The following is a 19,633-nucleotide window of genomic DNA, read 5'->3' as shown; positions in this document are numbered from 1 at the left end:
GAACCAATTGTAGTCCTAAGAATCTAAGCGTAGCTCTCCCCTGGCCCAATCACCTGAGAATTCGGGTGGACAGAGCCGAGTGTTGTCTTTGTGTTGACAAGTGCGGAGACCTAGAGGTAATATTAGTATTTTAATTAAATATAAATGCCTTTAGTCAAGCAATAAATTAATATTGCCTGTGCATTTGAAAAGTAGCATACATGTGTATAACCTTTCATCAACGTGTGGATTCGATGTAGTTAGCTTGCCAGCAAGCAAGCAACTCTGCATGCTAACCTTCCTAACCACCCTAGCTAGGCTAACGTTGCTGCAGCTGGTGTTTTTGCTGGCTGGCGTCGGGTCTCATTGTTAGCTCCCTAGCTAGTTTGCTAGCTACCTGGCTAGATAAATGGTCACATAGCTAAACCTAAATAACCATTAGCTATTCAGCTTAATTATTGACCAGTTTTTTTTTTTACGAAAGTAGCTTTGTTGCGAGAGTGTTCTTGGACCTCACGAATAACCAGACGTTTTGTAGTAACTGGCACTGGATTAGGCTGGCTAGCTATACGATAGCTACAATGCTAGTGTAGCTGCTGCTGGTCCGTCCGACATCTTTCCTTACGAAACGTATTGAACGAGCAAGCCAATCACCATTGACACAAACCACGAATCTTCATTTAGATACCTGATCAATCCCCACTAGGAATAACTAAGATCCATTATACATTGTTATCGTACGAGCTAAGCTTCCAAGAACAGCATGCTTTTTACCCCCTGCTGTCTTGACGGACTTATCTAATGAGCCTTTGTCCATGACCCTATCTCTGATTCTGTCTTTATTTCTTAGTGTTTGAATGGATATAACCAGGTGCTCGGAGAAATGGGTAAAACAAGACAAGGTCAATCTACTCTCAAGCCCTCATACATTTGCCATCATGTGCATTTTGCCATAACGCATCTAGCTAGCAGTGTGCTTTATTGTCTTGCTGTGGGTCCTCAAAACCAAACATTCAAATGAAACTGCGGCAGGTGCATTTAACCCCCTCCCCAAAACTACAAAGAAAAAAACATATCCAAGTTCTTCACCTATTTGCTGATGCGATAAGATGTGCATGTTTCCACACATGTTGTTTATTAAAGAAGTAAAATTTGTTATTGTCTGTAATCTGACCAAACAATAAGTTATGCCAATGGAAAGTTTTTGTAAACATGGCTTGTCAGGGGAAATCGGAGGGGGGTGAACCGCAGTATCTGTCTAATCCTTTTGTTTCATATTGTAGATATTTATTTGAACTCTATAGAATAATATATTGATTATAGCCTGATCATGAGTAACACATGAACTATGACTGATAGATGGAAACATTTTCGGCCTGCATTTCTTGCTTTTCATCCTCACCCGGGTATTATGAAGGGAAATGTTTCAAGTTTCATTGCATATTTTGTACTTCATAGAGGGTCAACATCGTTACAACCATTCACATTCTAAGCACCGCCGAAGCAAACCTTTTGAGCAGTGGGCGTAGCTTGAAGGTCTAAAGTCTGCCCTCGGCCCTTCAGGAGAGGCCTCTGTCTTCCTCCATGATGCTGTCCAGTAATAAGAAGTCGGACGCAGGCTCCTCTTCCTCCTCCTCTTCGTCCGGCGGGGCCGTGGCAGAGAGAGCCGCCCCCGAGGCCCAGGCCTCTGCCACCCAGACGGCGGGCCCCCCAGCCTCGGCCCCCGGCCCCATGGACGTGAAGAAGAAGGAGAGGTCCTCCCCCAGCGGGGAGCCGGGCGGCCCCCTGCTGCCCCACCCTCCCGGCCCGGGCGGGGGGGCGGACCCAGACTCGGCGGAGGTCCGTAGGACCAGCCGCCGCAAGCGAGCGAAAGTAAGCATCCTATATGGCCGCTGTCCCTTCCTTAGAGAGGGAAGACGACCGGTCGCCGTCAGGTGTGAAATGTCAGCGTTTCCCACAGGGTTGGAGTGTAGGTGTGGGGGAGGTTGACAAGGCAAGAATCGCCTGATCTGTCAGGCTAACATTCGCTAGCTATTAAGTCAAATGAGACAACAATCCGCTAGTGTAGTGGACAGTTAATTTGGGGAAGAGGAAGGGTTCAATATGAAACTGGTGGGGGGTACGTATGCTGTGGTAGGCCTAAGTCTGTATGGGAAACACTGGCATTTGGTTTAAGAGGCCCATTGGTGGAGAGGAGAGTCAGGAGGATGTTGGATGAAGCTGTCACTGTCAAAATCGATGAGGTCATCTGGTTATTCATTCCCATATGCTGTGGCAATAAAAAACAACAACTAGAACTTACATTAGAAACATGGGGCGAGATCATATGCTGGAAAACTAGGATTACTTACTATTTCCCAAATTCTGTGAGTTTCTCTACCAGGTCCTGGGTGGAGATAATCTGGCCTTCCTTTCTTCTGAGAGGACGTGGTGAAAGCGGCGGCAGGGAAGCAGAGGGACCTCGGCCACCGTGCCGCCTCCGGCTGAGCCAGAACGTGGTTTTAATGGCGCTTTTATTGTGCCTCTTGTTGCAGGTGGAGTACCGCGAGATGGACGAGAGCCTGGCTAACCTGTCTGAGGACGAATATTACTCCGAGGAGGAGAGGAACGCCAAGGCGGAGAAGGAGCGCAAACAGGTCATCCCTCCGCCGGCTCCGCCCCTGGAGGAGGACAATGACAGCGAGCCCGAGGAGCCCTCCGGTGTGTGTGTATGTGTGTGTGTGAGTGTGAGAGAGACAGACATTAAATGTGTTAGATATGGAGTATTTATCAGGTGTGTGTAATACAGTACCTTGGAATTTCAGAGATGGAGTGAGTGTGTGTGTGTGTGTGACATTAAATGTGCAAGAGATGGAATATTTAGCAGGTGTGTGTAGTACCTTGAATGTCGGAGATGGAGTATGTGTGCGTGTTATTTACATTGAGGGTGGTGTGTGTTTTTCAGGTGTTGAGGGAGCAGCCTTCCAGAGCCGCCTTCCTCATGACCGCATGACCTCCCAGGAGGCCGCCTGCTTCCCTGACATCATCAGCGGGCCCCAGCACACACAGAAGGTGTTCCTGTACATACGCAACCGCACGGTGAGGACAGATACACACACACACACTCACTCACTCACTCACTCACTCACTCACTCACTCACTCACTCACTCACTCACTCACTCACTCACCTCTCCCTCTCTCTCACGTACACACACACCTCTCCCTCACCTCTCTCTCTCTCTCTCTCTCTGTCTCTCTCTCGTTCTTGCTCTCGCTCTCTCACGTACACACACGCACACACACACACTGAAATAATCTATTCATTCTGACCATGTTCCAGCTACAACTCTGGCTCGACAACCCAAAGATCCAGCTGACCTTTGAGGCCACGGCACAGCAGCTCGAAGCTCCCTACAACAGTGAGTTATCAACCCTCCACCATCTCCCAGGCCACTGCCGTCCACATCGTCCCTCTCTAGGACTAATGGGGTTGAGTTAAATGCACCTGTGTGCGATCAGTAGCAGTGAGTGTTCCTTCTGGCTCCTCCCAGGCGACGCAGTGCTGGTGCACAGGATACACAGCTACCTGGAGAGGCACGGCCTCATCAACTTTGGCATCTACAAGAGAGTCAAGCCTTTGCCTAGTGAGTAAAACATCACTCATGTTGACGTCAACACGTGTGAGTACATAGTGGAATTCATGCACTGTAAGTTATTTACCTCCTGTGGCTCAGGAGGTAGAGCGGGTCGTCCAATGACCGTAGGGTCGGCAGTTCGAATCCTGGCTCCTCCTGTCCACACGTCGAAGTGTTTTAGTGCAAAACACTGAACCCCAAATTGCTCCCAATGAGCAGGCTAGCACCTTGCATGGCAGCTGCTGCCATTGGTGTGTGAATGTATGTGTGAATGGGTGAAAGAGAGGCCATTGTAAAGCGCTTTGGATAAAAGCGCTATAAAAGTGCAGTCCATTTACCATGTACATAGTAGCTGGTCATGACCCTGGATCGGCCTATATAACCATTGATACGTGATCGCGAACCCAACATTGTGTCGTGTTCGTCCCCGCAGCCAAGAAGACGGGGAAGGTGATCATCATCGGAGGAGGCGTGTCCGGGCTGGCGGCCGCTCGGCAGCTGCAGAGCTTCGGGATGGACGTCACCGTGCTGGAGGCCAGGGTGAGAGGATGGACACGGAATGGAACAGAGTAGAATATAACTTTATTGACATGACGCATTGGTAGGTATAAGGGGGGCATCGCACATAAACATGGAGGTCACACACTAGCACAGAAATGTCACGGATACCTGGACTTTGCTTTGGACGTGATCACAAACAGAGTGAGAATAGAATAACACTAAACTGATGCATCTGAGAAGTAGTGAGTGGACATTTGTCTTCTGCTCTGCTCACAGTAACCCCGCTAAAACATCACGTCGGGTGTTCCCTATCGCTATGGTGACAGTGTGACTGACGTGCGCGTTTCTTCCTGACAGGATCGTGTCGGAGGGAGGGTGGCGACGTTCCGGAAGGGCAACTACGTAGCTGACCTGGGGGCCATGGTGGTGACTGGGCTGGGTAAGAGAGCAGGGGTCACACACGCATAGTCTTGACTGTTTCTCACCAGCAGGTGGTGGTGTTGACTACATACAAGTTTGATTGTAGACCTCTTAATTTGTAGATGATGCTGTGACAGTACATCTGACATTGTTCTTGTGTGTGTTTGTGTGTGTGTGTGTGTGTGTGTGTGTGTGTGCGCGTGTGTGTGTGTGTGTTTATTTTTTAAATTTTTTATTTAACCTTTATGTGTGTTTCCAGGAGGGAACCCCATGGCTGTGGTCAGTAAGCAGGTCAACATGGAGCTGGCCAAGATCAAGCAGAAGTGTCCCCTGTATGAAGCCAATGGGCAAGCCGTGAGTACAGCGACACACTGACCACTGCTGGCTGTGTGGGTCTGACACACTGACCCCTGCTGGCTGTGTGGATGACTTAGAAGTGAAGTTGGAGATTGGGGCGCTCTCAACTTTTCAACCGCAACAGCTGTACTGTTTTGGGTCCCGGTGTCTCCTCCTTCAAGGGGCCACTCGTATGTCAAGTAGCGGGTTCAGAGTGAACTTAATGTGCTGTAATTGGGTCGACCAATCAGGGGTTCAGGTACAGCGTCTGTAGGGCCCGGGGCCCAGCCGACACAGAAGCTCGGCGGTCCAGTGAAATGCATCTGTTGGAAAATTGCATCGTGGAATGATTTGTGGCCCAAATCAGCAAACTCGGCCCGCGTCTCTGTTGCAAGCGTCTCATGCAAGTGGCTACGCAGCCGAGTCTACTGCCAAGTGTCTACTAACCACCAGAATAACCTACCGCCGTGTAACCCAGGAATCAAACCATATGTCCTTGAAGAGGGAAATTCTATATCACATGCTCTAACATAGACACATCACCTAGACTAGACCCATGCCATTTTGAATCAGGGATCAAAAAGAACAGATTAGAATAGTGTGGCACTTTAGTTCATCTGCTACAGGGGTGAATGTGAATATGTCGTCTTCTGCTCAGGAATATTCGATGTTATGTAATATTAGGGCACGTATCTCAACCCTAGCCTTCCTCAGTTCTAACTAAAGTAGCTCCGTGTCTTTATTGACCTCTAGATGTAGATGTGTAGCTATCCCGCAGCCCTGCTGTCAGTCTGGGCCCCTTGTCTGTCCGTCTGTCCTCGGGCCTGCCTAGCTGGTTCTTAAAAGCATCAGACTGGAGATAAACAGCAGGGCGGTGGGGTTGATCTCCAGCCAGCTACCCTTCCTGGGATTGGCTGGGCTGGACTTGAGCGTGGAGCCACGTCCTCACGCAAATGGGTTCCAACTAATGTCATTCAAATCAAGTGTATATTGTTTGTATTTGTTTGTTAGTTTGTGTCTGCCTGTATACTGTGAAGTTTGTTTTTCTGCTTGCCTGATACGTGTTCTCTTTCCCTCTCTCTCTCTCTCTCCTCTCTCCATCTCTGTCGACTCCTCCTGCTTCTATCCAGGGTGAACGATGCACCAGTGTATGTATTGGTTTATTATGTATTGGTTTATTTATCATATTTCACATGTTTATTCTAGTCAGTGTGTATTTGCTGTCATTACCTCAGCGGTGCGCCGCAGTTTAGAGTTTCCACATCACGTAGCCTGCTGGGCCCCAGCGGCTAGGTCTTAGCCAGGCTTAATGATACATTACTCCCGTCGACCGTTTAATGCTCTAATGTTTGTGTGGGAGTGTTGGTGATGGCCCCAGCTTAGCTCCTAGCTTAGCACAGCCGGAGAGAGTGTTCAGTGCAGGTTGTGAGAGCATGAAGCGAGCATGGGTTCGAGACAGGCCCAGGAAGAATGTCAGTAGCCGGCACGTCATCTAGCATGTGGATCTTAAGGTCTCCTTCGCCAATCAACCCCCATGTCCTTGTGGAGAGCTATGGCAATTGGACAGGTGAAAGCAAAATGGTGGCCGTTCCAACCATCCAGTCAGAGGGACAGTTGCTACGCTCTCCTCTAGACAGGGCCTCTGTGTGTCGTCCTCCTGGGGTGATGAGTTGCAGCTGGGTTTTAGGTCCGTTTGTCTTCCCGTCTGACTGTTTCCTCTGTATGGCGCGCGCAGGTGCCCAAGGAGAAGGACGAGATGGTGGAGCAGGAGTTCAACCGTCTGCTGGAGGCAACCTCCTACCTCAGCCACCAGCTGGACTTCAACTTCCTCAACAACAAACCGGTCTCCCTGGGACAGGCACTGGAGGTGGTCATACAGTGAGTGGACACACACACCACACACACACGCACGCACACACACCACACACATACACACAAACACATATACCACACACAGACCTGTTGTCTTACAATCCATGGTGAACATTGTTGTCTTGTGCTAAACATCCACTGTGGGGCAGCTGTAGCTCAGTTGGTAGAGCGGGTCGTTCAATGATCGAAGGGTCAGTGGTTGAATCCCATCTCCGACTGTCCACACGTCGAAGTGTCCTTGAGCAAGACACATAACCCCAAATTGCTCCAAATGAGCAGGCTAGCTCCTTGCATGGCAGCTACCGCCATTGGTGTGTGAATGTGTGTGTGAATGGGTGAATGAGAGGCCATTGTAAAGCGCTTTGAGTGCCGCTAAGGTGGAAAAGCGCTATATAAGTGCAGTCCATTTACTATTTACCATTTACTGTATGTGTGTGTGTGTGTGTGTAGGCTGCAGGAGAAGCATGTAAAGGACGAGCAGATAGAACACTGGAAGAAGATAGTGAAGACCCAGGAGGACTTGAAGGAGCTTCTCAACAAGGTGAGCATGAACTCTGACCTCTGCGGTCACTGACACACTGTCTGGTAACAACGTGAGCATGAACTCTGACCTCTGCTGTCACTGACACAGTCTACTCTAGACACCTTTAACACCAGCCGCCTGGTGTCAAATGTTACTCACTTTCTGTCTCTCTCCCCCCCTCTTTCTCTTTCCCTCTATATTTATCTCCATCTGTCTCTCTACCCCCTCGTGCTGTCCTACTCTCCCTCATATTCTCCCTCTCGGTCTTTCTCTCTCTGTCCTACATTTCTCTCTCTACATTTCTCTCTCATCTCTCTCTCTCTCTCTCTCTATCTCTCATTTCTCTCTCTCTCTCTCTCGTCCTCCACCTCTCTTCCCCCAGATGGTGACCACAAAGGAGAGAGTGAAGGAGCTGCACCAGCAGTACAAGGAGGCCAGCGAGGTCAAACCCCCCAGAGACATCACCGCTGAGTTCCTGGTCAAGAGCAAGCACCGCGACCTGACTGCCCTCTGCAAGGTGACTGTCCACAACGCAACCACCGCCCTGGAAGCCCCCCCGTCCACACACACACACACACCCTGTCTGGGGGCTTCCGCGGTGAGGGTGAGAGAGAAAGTTTGGGTGGATGGAGGGAGTGAAATAAATGGAGGTATAAATCAAGACAGCGAGATGGAGACGGAACAAGCACGAATACGATGAAGCCCACGGCGTTGGCTAACTTAGCCAGCTAGAATAAGCTAGCCCGCACTCGTTAATGTCAGTCAAGTTACCACATTCCAGGGCAGCGGCCTCTGGGTGGCTAGCTAGCAGGGCTCTGTTCCGTTCATATAGCTAGCGTGTCTGCCTGCGGATTTGCGTGCCCGACAAAGCTGATTTTGCGCGGGCGTTGTCGCAGTTTGTCCCATGTTTGCATCCCGTCTACGAGTGCCCTGAACTGGACGTTGCCGGCCGGCGCCATGGGAGAAAGCAGAGAGATCAATGATGGAGGGAGAGAGAGGGAGGGAGGGATAGGGGAGAAAGATAAACTCATGGTTAAAAGGTTATTAATGATAGGGGGCGTGTTAGCAGCGACTAGGAGGAAAAACTGTTGGGTTTCCTGCTAAATGCCTTCAAGCTGTGAGCAGTTAGACGATCGCATCCCGACGACTCTGGCATTTGCTTTTCTTTTGGTTTTCTGGGAACAAAAGCTTCATTTCCGCATCTGTCTTATCCGCTCTGGGAGAATCTCCAGGGCCTCAGTTCATTCTGGTTGGAAGAGTCAGCCAGAATAGTATGATTGAAAACCACTGTCTGATTCAGTTAAGAGGTGATGCAGTCGTTATTGAAGGCGTTTTGTTAAGAATCGCGCCCCGTTTTGCGCCCCTTTCAGCTGATTATCGAGGTGCTTTGTATGAAAAGGGACTTTAGAGGGCCGGCCGTAATGTGAGGCAGCTGCTGTAAGCTCCAGAAATGTATGCAGAAATGAAATCCAGAAATGTATTCTGTTTTTTTCAGCTCTGCACAAGTATCTTTTTGTTGATGGAAACTGTGTGTGTGTGTGTGTGTGTGTGTCATTAGATGCAGCGCTGTACTGTATTTAAAGCAGATGAAGCATCAGAGCGGTGTTTTAGACACTTTTAAACAGCTGCTGTCTGAGTGGGAGACGTCTTCTGGTTGACTGCCTCAGGGAAGACACTGTCTGGCTGCTGGGGGGGAGGGGGTGGTTGTGTGTGTGTGTGTGTGTGTGTGTCTGTGTGTGTGTGTATGTATGTGTGTGTGTGTGTGTGTGTGTGTGGTTTCGGCAGCTGGTTGCAGGGCCAGGTGGTGCATATATGGGAAAACTGAACAGGGTGAATCAGCCCCTCTTAGTGACGGGTCGGTCTGTGCGGTCTACTCGACCCGGAGCACACGGTTGTTGACCTGTCTCCTGCTCCTGTAGGAGTATGATGAGCTGGTGGAGCTGCAGGTGAAACTAGAAGAGAAGCTGCAGGAGCTGGAAGCTAACCCACCCAGGTAAGATGTCCCTCATTTAACATGACCCTAACCCACCCAGGTAAGATGTCCCTCATTTAACATGACCCTAACCCACCCAGGTAAGATGTCCCTCATTTAACATGACCCTAACCCACCCAGGTAAGATGTCCCTCATTTAACATGACCATAACCCACCCAGGTAAGATGTCCCTCATTTAACATGACCCTAACCCACCCAGGTAAGATGTCCCTCATTTAACATGACCCTAACCCACCCAGGTAAGATGTCCTCATTTAACATGACCCTAACCCACCCAGGTAAGATGTCCCTCATTTAACATGACCCTAACCCACCCAGGTAAGATGTCCCTCATTTAACATGACCCTAACCCACCTAAACCTAACCCTTTTCCTCGATTCTCCTTGCAATACCACCACATACCTGTCTATACATGTCCTGATTTAACCTCCCTCCCTCCACAGTGATGTGTACCTGTCGTCCCGAGACAGACAAATCCTAGACTGGCACTTCGCCAACCTGGAGTTTGCCAATGCCACGCCTCTCTCCACCCTGTCACTCAAACACTGGGATCAGGTATGGCCCGCTTCACGCGACCTCACCATGACCTCACCTTACGGGACCTCCAGAACGGGTTGTTGTTGAGATAGATCTCCTGACTTCTGTGGATTATCGTCCGCATACCTGGCAAAGTATCGCCGCGGGGCGAGACTAAAGGCTACATGTATATGACAGGCACACTTAAGAATCTGAATATTCTCTGGTTCTAAGTATGCAAGTTGTTTCCCTGTAGATTTTATGATGCCCTCTATAAAACACCAGAACACTGCTGTCAGCACCTAAACTCACTGTATCCTGCAATCACCTAGACGACATCACAACACACACATCCACACCACACTACTAATACCCAAGGGTCCAAACAGATCACAATACTTGCGCACACGCGCACGCACACACCAGGTCACAGTACTTACGCATAGCCGATAGGGTTACAGCCTCTGAAGGAAGAGGGTGATGTCAGAGAGCACAGACATAAGACACAGTGCCACAGGACACCAGGCCCAGTAGCAGAACTAGGCCGTTCTTCCGAAGCCGACCCCGGTCACAGGAAGCTGGCTGGGGCCCACAGCTTGCCCCTCTCACACCCAGAAGGAGTTGAGTTTCCCCCCAAGGGACAACGTCAGCGCCACGCAAGACAATACGACGAACCGAAATGTGTTGCGTTCCTCCCCCACCCTCCCTTCCGTATTGGGGGGGGGGGCTCTTGGGTAATCCAAGTGTCCGTGCGACTGCTTCGATGTGTGTCACATACATACACGCAGTAACGTTTCACTGTACACTTGTACACTGTACCATATACTATTATTTATTTGTATGAAATATGCTGTACAAATAAAGTTCATTATTATTATTATTATTATTATATACGCTGCATGTGTCAAATAAAACCTGAATCCGAATCCGCTCTCTGGCCTCCAGGACGACGACTTTGAGTTCACGGGCAGCCACCTGACGGTGAGGAACGGCTACTCGTGCGTGCCGGTGGCGCTGGCCGAGGGGCTGGACATCAAGCTGAACACGGCAGTGCGGCAGGTCCGCTACACGGCCTCCGGTACGTACACTGGGCGCGCGGCGTAGGGCGCGGCGGTCCCAAAGGGAGCTCCGTCCGAAACACAAGACGGACAGCGGCGTTAAGGACACCGTTGTCGAAATATTGTCAAATCTAGAATTCTCTGGCTATCAAAGTGAGTATGTGGTGTTTTGTAGGTGTGTGTCTGAGTGTGTTCTCCCCCCCCCCAGGCTGTGAGGTGATTGCAGTGAACACGCGCTCCACCACCCAGACCTTCATCTACAAGTGTGACGCGGTGCTGTGTACCCTCCCCCTGGGCGTGATGAAGCAGCAGCCCCCCGCCGTGCAGTTCGTGCCCCCCCTCCCCGAGTGGAAGACCGCCGCCATCCAGAGGATGGGCTTCGGAAACCTCAACAAGGTACACAGAACATACCACCCCTCTCTCTTTCTCTCTCTCCGTCTGTCGTTTTTTTTTTTTACCTCTCCATCTTTCTCTCTCTCTCTCTGTCATTCTCACTCTCTCTCTTTCTGTCACTCTCTGTCATCCTCTCTTTCTGTCATTCTTTCTCTCTCTCATTCTTTCTATTCTTTGTTTCTCTCTCCCTCTCCCACACTCTCTTCCTCCCTCTCTCTCTCCCTCTCTCTCTCCCTCCCTCCCTCTCTCTCTCTCTTTTCTCTCTCTCTCTCTCTCTCTCTCTCACTCTCTCCCACCCCTCTGTCAGCGTCTCTCTGTCCGTGCTGCTGACTCACGCTGGCTGTGGGGTGCAGGATGCAGGGACATCCCTCTGCGGAGTCCTTGAGCCGGGGAGATGACCTTCAGATCACATGCTGCAGGAACACACACACAGCACGAACCATACATGTTAAGTACAGAGAACAAGGTTACCTCTTCCTGAAATAGAACAGAGGATGGTAGCTCCTTACTCTGCCTTACATCACTGCTCAGAGGGGGAGGAAGGGATTTAGGGATTGATGGATGGATGGATGGAGAGAGGATTTAGGGAGGGATGGAGGGAGAGGGAGTTAAAGAGCCTTTTTGCAGTTGGGCCCTCTCTCTCTCCTCTCTCTGTCTGGTCTCTGCTTCTGGCGGAGTGTCCTTCACTGCAGTGTGTGTGCTCTCCTAATTCTACCGCAGCAGAGAATGCTGCATTATTATGCAATGTGACCTGTGTGTGTGTGTTCTACGTTTCAACCAGCAGAGGGCGCTCTGTCTTGGGCTCCTCCGTCTCTCTGCTCAGCTCTGCAGTCCTGACTCATGGAGTTGTCATCTTTTGGCCCAGACTCCACGAGTCCTCTGTTGTACAGGCTGTGCTATAGGTCTCATGATACGATCGACCCAACTGCTGTGTGTTCCTCCCGCCTCTAGGTGGTGCTGTGTTTCGACCGGGTGTTCTGGGACCCCAGCGTCAACTTGTTCGGCCATGTGGGCAGCACCACGGCCAGCCGGGGGGAGCTGTTCCTCTTCTGGAACCTCTACAAAGGTGAGTCCACCCCTCTCTGCCCCGGCCAGAACACAACCTCCCGTTCTCTATTCTTACGGCTCTGAGGAACGCGGAGTGGTTTTAGACTAGGATTAAAATTGTACCATGACCTGACATTTCTCCTCATTCTGTGACGGGGCGCGAGTGCATGTTGACCCGTGTGGGTTTTTTGTCCCCCGCCAGCCCCCATCCTGCTGGCTCTGATGGCGGGGGAGGCGGCGGGCATCATGGAAAACATCAGCGATGACGTCATCGTGGGCCGCTGCCTGGCGATCCTGAAGGGCATTTTCGGAAGCAGCGCGGTGCCGCAGGTGTGTATACTAGCTGTCGGGACGGACCCCCGCGCGCGCGTGTGTGTACAGTCTTTTTTGTGTGTGTGTGTGTGTGTGTGTGTGCGCGCGCGTGAGTGTGAGTCTTGAGTGCCCTCACTCTGGAGTCACAGCCCAAGCCACCAGTTGCACAAATCATTCATTCTGGTCTGGTTTTCATAGATTGAAATCACATGCACAATACCATGGTCAGCTCTGGAGCTAGTTACCAGCTGATGTTTACTGGAAACTCAGCAACCACTGTGTGTGTATGTTCATGTTTCCATTGCAGCCCAAGGAGACGGTGGTGACTCGTTGGCGTGCCGACCCCTTCGCGAGGGGCTCCTACTCGTACGTGGCGGCCGGTTCCTCGGGTAACGACTATGACCTCATGGCCCAGCCCATCACCCCCGGACCCGCCATACCGGGAGCCTCACAGGTGACAGCTCCGTCCACCGCCACTGTCCTTGTGTACACTCTACACAATGCACTACCATACTAGACTGGGATTCTGTTAGTGTGATGTACGACGTACTCAACACTAGTCCCCAGTGCAGCACACTAGCAGTGTGCTGTAACCTTTACAGTGCCCCGTACACAACGCAGCTGTACTACCCTGTAGTACCGACACCGAAGACCCTGGCTCCTCCCCATTTAGCAGCGCAGTGCAGTCCTCAGTCCATCATTCTTTCATACAGACGCCAGTCCCAACGCCCCATCCCTCTGAGCCAATGAGAAGGCTCGGTGTCGGCCCATGCCATAAAGAGCCGCTGCCGATTTTCATTCTTCTTCTCGTTCTCTTACCACCAGAGCATGTGTGAACCAATCCCGGCCAAGCCACAGTTTTTGACCAGAGGAGAGTCAGACCAGACCAGACCATCGCAGAGCAGATGTTTTTGATGTTGACATGTCTGATTGATGTGAACGCTCATATATTTATATGATGATTTCTGGCATTTTCTCTCCTGTTTTTTTCCTCCATCCGCCCGTCCGCAGCCGGTTCCGCGTCTGTTCTTCGCTGGAGAGCACACCATTAGGAACTACCCTGCCACGGTACACGGGGCACTGCTCAGCGGGCTCCGGGAGGCCGGACGCATCGCTGACCAGTTCCTGGGCGCCATGTACACCCTCCCCCGACAGGCCACGCCTACCGCCAACCCCCAGGCCCAGCCTTCTCCCAGCGTCTAGACCCCACCCCCCACCACGGTCCCCACACACACACACACACACACACACACTGTTCTCCTCCTGCCCCGCCCTACCTCCATCACTCCCAGTCTTTAAGTGACGTTGGTGACTCTCTAATTTCTGCAAAGACTCTCTTCAAGATTTAAGAATGTGCCTGTCGCGTTTTTTGAAGTTTAATGTTTTTTCCATCGCCGATGCCAGGCCAGCCCGGCCTGGCCCGGCCCAGTGCTACAGTCAAACCACTCTGCACATTCCCCCAGGAGGACGGAGCCAGAAGCAAGGTCTGGCACTGCTCCAAACACCCACCCACCCTGCCCTCCTCTCTCTCTCCCACTGCTCCACCCACCCCGCCCTTCCCTTTATTATGACATCCCCCACCTCCTCGTGTGCTACGGAAAATGTAGTTGTGGTTACGGGTGATACTACAGCTAGATGGCTAACTGTTGTGGCTTCGCTCTGCTGCTAACCCTCTGAGTTGTCGGAGGGACTCGGCTCAGGCCCACTCTGAGGTACAGGCTCAGTCCAGAAACAACCCCCAGACAGCTCCATCCTCCAGCTAGCTCCATCCCCCAGCTAGCTCCAATCCCCAGCTAGCTCCAACCCCCAGCTAGCTCTAACCTCCAGCTTACTCCATCCCCCAGCTAGCTCCAACCCCCAGCTAGCTCCAACCCCCAGCTAGCTCCAACCCCCAGACAGCTCCATCCTCCATCTAGTTCCATCCCCCAGATAGCTCCATCCACCAGCTAGCTCCAACCCCCAGACAGCTCCATCCACCAGCTAGCTCCAACCCCCAGATAGCTCCATCCACCAGCTAGCTCCAACCCCCAGATAGCTCTAACCTCCAGCTAGCTCCATTCCCCAGATAGCTCCAACATACAGCTCCAACACCCACCATAGTAGACCTGAAAAGATTCCATAGCTGTCGTTAAATTATATTTACTGTATCATGTCCCCTTGGAGAAATTCCTATCGAAATAATGGCGAATACACCAAGGGTCCTGGCATTAAAGTGCATCACTGACAGGAGGAACCAGGTGTAGTGGACTCCAAACACGCAGACCGAGAGCCTGTTTGAACACTCTGAAAACATACCCTCTCTCTCCTCGGGGCTGATCTCTGATCTAACACGGATGCTTGTTACTAATCAAGCCATGTCAGAAGGTCATTTCTCATAGGGAGAGAGGACAGGTGGTCACATTTCAACAGTATTGAGACGGGGCCCCCAGACAGAGCCATAGAGGGCCTTCATCCCAGAACACACTGCTCCCTCCAACCAGACTACCATAGCACTGTCTCACTCCACTGAAACTACGTTTTATTTTTCTATTGATATGAGTCTAGCTGCTGCAACATTGTTACAAGGGCATTGTATCGATTGTCTTAAGTCTAATGTTGCTCTGTAGTCTATGCCTGTGTCCCGAACAGGGACTATTCATTATAGGGGTTGACGCATAGAACAGTAGTCAAAATAGCTGTTGTTTGTATTTAATGCAAAAAGATAGATATGATTATGCCAAGAGAAAAAGAAAATTGTGAATGTTTACTATACTTTACTAGACTTTACATCTCTAGCAGCTTGTTTTGAAGTGTAATATTATTTTATTGCTGTCATTGCATACTTTTTTATATTTTGTCAACATTTGGTTATAAAAGAAATAAATTAAAGAAAGAATTCTTTCCATCTATGTTTTCTATGTTATCCACAACAACAAATCTTGTGCTTGTGTGAGTGGACATGGTCATCAACCAATGGAATCATGAGCAGCTTGTGTGCAGACACAGTCAGTGGCATTCCAAACACTGATCCACAAACCACCTTGAATTCCAACAGTCTGACTTCAACCTCTGGTCCCAGACCATTGGGATGCAGGCTTATCCTTTAATTTGATACAGAATGACTCGCACAGACTGACTCACTTCCTGTCCAGAGCTGTGATCTGGGTGGCCTGTGTTGCCTGCTGACTCCCTGCCCTCTCTGTGACCCACCATCTCCCACCCTTGACCCTCTGCTGACCTCTGAACCCTCCCTGGCCCACCAGAGCACTGGGCCTGCTCCCAGGAGTGTGCGGCGAGAGGATCTGGTAGCAGAACGCCGTCATTGTGGGGGATCTGATTTCCCAGTGAAGAATAGGTTTGGTCAACTTGGACCAGCTCTGTAGTGCCTAGCGCTGTTTTTCTAAGCTGTGTGGTTAAGGGCACAGGGGATTGATACAACTACTGTGATCTCAATTGGGGTGTGTATAAAAATAGCCTCATCAAGGTTGACACAAAGTTCTAACTTATTTTCATTGCTCTGGTATAACCCAGAGGCCCAGGACTGTGGTTGGCTTGTGGGACGCTGGTTTGTCATACACACACTGCTTGAATTCCCTATCAGACCCAAGCCTCTGTTCCCTTAGATGTTGTAGATCTAACATACGCAGATAGGATTAGGCAATATGGTAACGGCTTCATCCATAACCTGACAGACCCGGTGGAACTGTCGCCATCGTGATTATACCTATCCATTCATCTCAAATCTGATAAATCCTGTATGAAATTCCTTTCCGGGTCTCTGTGCGGCTCAGTAGGTAATAGCCCAGCAACATGTCGAATTGCTCCCAATGACCAGGCTGGCACCTTGCATGGCAGCTGGCCGCCATTGGTGTGTAAATGTGTATGAATGGGTGAATCAGAGACGTCATTGTTAAGTCCTTTGGATGAAATAAGTGCACTCCATTTCCCATTTGGTCTCTGTGCTTCCAGCCCTGTCTTACTAGCAGGTGCCTTGGTTACACAAGGCCTTTGGCTGTGAGAGTAGAGCGTGTCTGAGCCTGATCCTCTCCTCCCCATGTGACTTGGAGCCGGCTGTATAGCCTACACACCACAGGTGGGGTGGAAATGTACTCAAACAAGCACACACACAGTTCTCTCCCACACACCCGTGCATATTCGTGCTACATTAGCGTGTGAATCCGTCAAACAGTGAATCAAATCGTCAAACAGACGTAAAGTGTAGTGCCACAGACACTACTGATACCCAGGCCTAGGTTCAAAAGCTGGGGAGCTGAAGTCTAACTCTGTTACACCAGTAGAAATGTATTCCTGCCTCCCACCTCACAGTAGACGCCAAACTGCAGGCACTGACAGGTTACTAGAGTCACGTAGGCCTCTCACAGTGGAGTGGTGGTTACTGAGGGAGTAAAAAACACCCATTAAAAATAAACGGGTCTGTTGTGTGTTCCTACGTATGCCTGCCTGACCGAAACCACGGTGTGTGTTTGTGTTACACCGCGGGCATCAGACTAGTCAACATATCCTGCAGGTTTCTTTAATCAAGGTCTCGCTCTCTGTGGTGTGAGAGGCGGGAACACTGGGATCTGTTACCCTCTCAACGCATAAATTAGCATTTCTGCATATAAGAGAATGAGTCATTTCTCATGGCTGGCTTCATGTCACTAATTTGGGCTCAGCCACCGACTGCAGGGTGCTCATGGGTAATAGTACCATGCTGAACCAGGAGGCATACGCCTGACAGATTAGGATCTAGAGAGAGAGAGAACAGATTAACCCTCCATTCTCCACTACTGTACATCACAGTATTGCCCGTTTTTTTTTTTTTTTTATATAAACAATGAAAAAGAGATCCAGGTCTCAATGGTCCCTCATAAATAAACACTACAGACACATTTCAATTATACAAGGGACTACAGACCTGTGTCAAGTGCCATTTGCAAATACTGTCAAACTCTTAATTCACCCAGCAGAATGAGATGGAACAGACCCACAAATGCAAACTGAGGTAAACCTGGCTATGTGAATGTGCCTCAGACAACTACAGCCACAGCAACCGTTCCGTAACCCATACCATGATCGGCAAAACCAGTCTCTAATAAGGTCAGGCTTACAGTAAACCATGACCCAAAACCAACCCGTTTGTGGAGCACACCACTGTGGCTCTGTCTCGTGTGTGTGTGTCCTCAACCCTGGAAGGCAAGGCAGCTCTGCTGCTTACAGTGTAACCAGCCAGGGGCTCAGGCCCAGCCGTCCTGCTGCGGCGGAGCTGCTTCGTAGAGAGGTGTGCGTGCTGACAGAGCATTCCTCACTAGACTGTGGTTTCCCCTCCTCATCGGGCACGTTTGCCCATTTGTCTGCTAGTTTGCTTATCTAGCACACCGTCGAAAGACTTTTGCTGTATGCTAACCTCAACGGCAGGTAGGCTAATATATAGGTTACGGTGTGTGTTCTCTCTCTCCCCCCTCTTACTTTCTTCACCGCACCCTTTTTCTCTGACTGTAGGATGAGGCAGTACTGCTAGAATATAAGCTTGCAGCGGTTGTTAAACTAAACCAAGACCAAATAGCCTTCCTCAGGAGAAATGAATGCAATGTATGGATTCCCCACTTGCCCAAAGCAAACGGTCAAGGCACATGCGTCAAACGGACACAAACCAAGACACCAAAGTGAAGTAACAAACAGGTTGCTTTTTATTTTATTGGAATACATAGTTGGCTGTCCAGCTGGGTAGCCAGGGGGGCCTACATGCAGAGGGAGGGGGAGGTTAAACATGCACCATGAATTTACTATAGAAACATAAGAAGCATCGTCCCACGCTGTGCTGCTGTGTCTGGCCAACACTGACCGGGCAGCTGGGCCCAGATAGCAATAATAACCCCCTTAGATGTGATTCATAACATCCATTACTCTCCACTGTCTGGTCCCTCCTGTCCCTGTCCACTGTCCCTCCCCCGCATCACACACATACTGGATCAATCCCCTTAGAAACACTGCAATATATACTATTATAGAAAACATGACTTCCAACTCCTGTGTTTGATTGTACAGGCCTAAATTCTTGTGTGTGTGTGTGTGTGTGCGTGTTTGAGAATATCCAGTTTCACAAGTGTTTGTGGTTTCAATCATGTTATAGCCTGTGTATGTGTGCGTATGTGCCTGTGTGTACTGCATCGGTGTGCGTGTGTGTGTGTGTGTGTGCGTGCGTGCGTGTGCGTGCGTTTCAAGGCCTGAACATCTCTTTCTTTGGCAGCACTTCCATACAGCACACAAGATTAACAAACCCTGAATTTATGAGAGGGGGAAAAACAGAGGAGTGAAGAACCTGGAAGAGCGTCTGAATCCTGAAACGCTAATAAAACACGACGCCACATGGAGAAGGACTTAAAGCCGAGCACGCCCTGCACCGAGCAGCGCTGCCCCGCTCTGATCAAACACACGTTTCTCATTCTTCAACAAACAACGATGACACGGGCCGGGGAGTCCCCGGGAGCGAGGCTACCTCACGATCAGATCTCAGCCAGCGTCCAGAGACATCGCTCGCATTAAAACAACAAAATACAATGACAGAAACAAAGTACTCTCCAGGAGCGCATCGATGACAAAGGTACACATTCAGCACAAAAATATCCTTAAAATCGAAGAGGACAAAATACTAAATATATTTCAATAAGGCCCACTTTACAAAATTACAAGATTTAATTAAATAAAATCTATCCGATACAGCTTCCAAAATAAGACATCTTGTTTTACAAAACAAAAATAATACATAGGCAGAAAACTAAGGAATAACCCTCAAATTGAATATTTCCCCTTTACCTCAGTAATAATAAGCTTACAGACAGGAAACACGGGCACCGTCTCACCGACTGTAAACTGGGAATACTGTGGAATGATTTTGGCACAACGTTAGAAGGCTGATAGACAGGCGAGTGCCATGCCTCAACAAATCATCACAAGCTTTCAAAAAACGATTCACTAAATTATCTGTACAAATACACTTGGGACTCCTCAACACTGTCCTCCTCACACAATGTGACAAGTTGTTTATGAAAGAGTAAATGCTCCAAGCAACTTTGTTTTTTGTTGTT

General features: G+C 49.9%; 1 protein-coding gene across 1 annotated transcript; it reads left to right on the top strand.

The window, feature by feature from the left end:
* The first annotated feature begins 74 nt into the window (after positions 1-74).
* On the top strand, positions 75-15,343 carry kdm1a (lysine (K)-specific demethylase 1a). The gene is made up of 22 exons (XM_084438852.1): positions 75-116; positions 830-881; positions 1,543-1,851; positions 2,514-2,679; positions 2,924-3,057; positions 3,300-3,378; positions 3,511-3,603; positions 4,028-4,134; positions 4,453-4,534; positions 4,775-4,869; positions 5,982-5,999; positions 6,587-6,729; positions 7,174-7,264; positions 7,629-7,763; positions 9,166-9,239; positions 9,684-9,795; positions 10,702-10,834; positions 11,023-11,210; positions 12,159-12,273; positions 12,457-12,584; positions 12,874-13,020; positions 13,578-15,343. Exons 2-22 carry the CDS (start codon positions 837-839, stop codon positions 13,767-13,769), a joined length of 2,586 nt encoding a protein of 861 aa, XP_084294978.1. The 5' UTR covers positions 75-116; positions 830-836; the 3' UTR covers positions 13,770-15,343.
* The last annotated feature ends 4,290 nt before the right edge of the window (positions 15,344-19,633 follow it).

Source organism: Borostomias antarcticus (assembly GCF_949987555.1).
Source record: "Borostomias antarcticus genome assembly, chromosome: 5".
Classification (NCBI taxonomy): Eukaryota; Metazoa; Chordata; class Actinopteri; order Stomiiformes; family Stomiidae; genus Borostomias; species Borostomias antarcticus.
The sequence above is the reverse complement of the archived record's forward strand: the minus strand, read 5'-3'. Positions and strand labels throughout refer to the sequence as shown.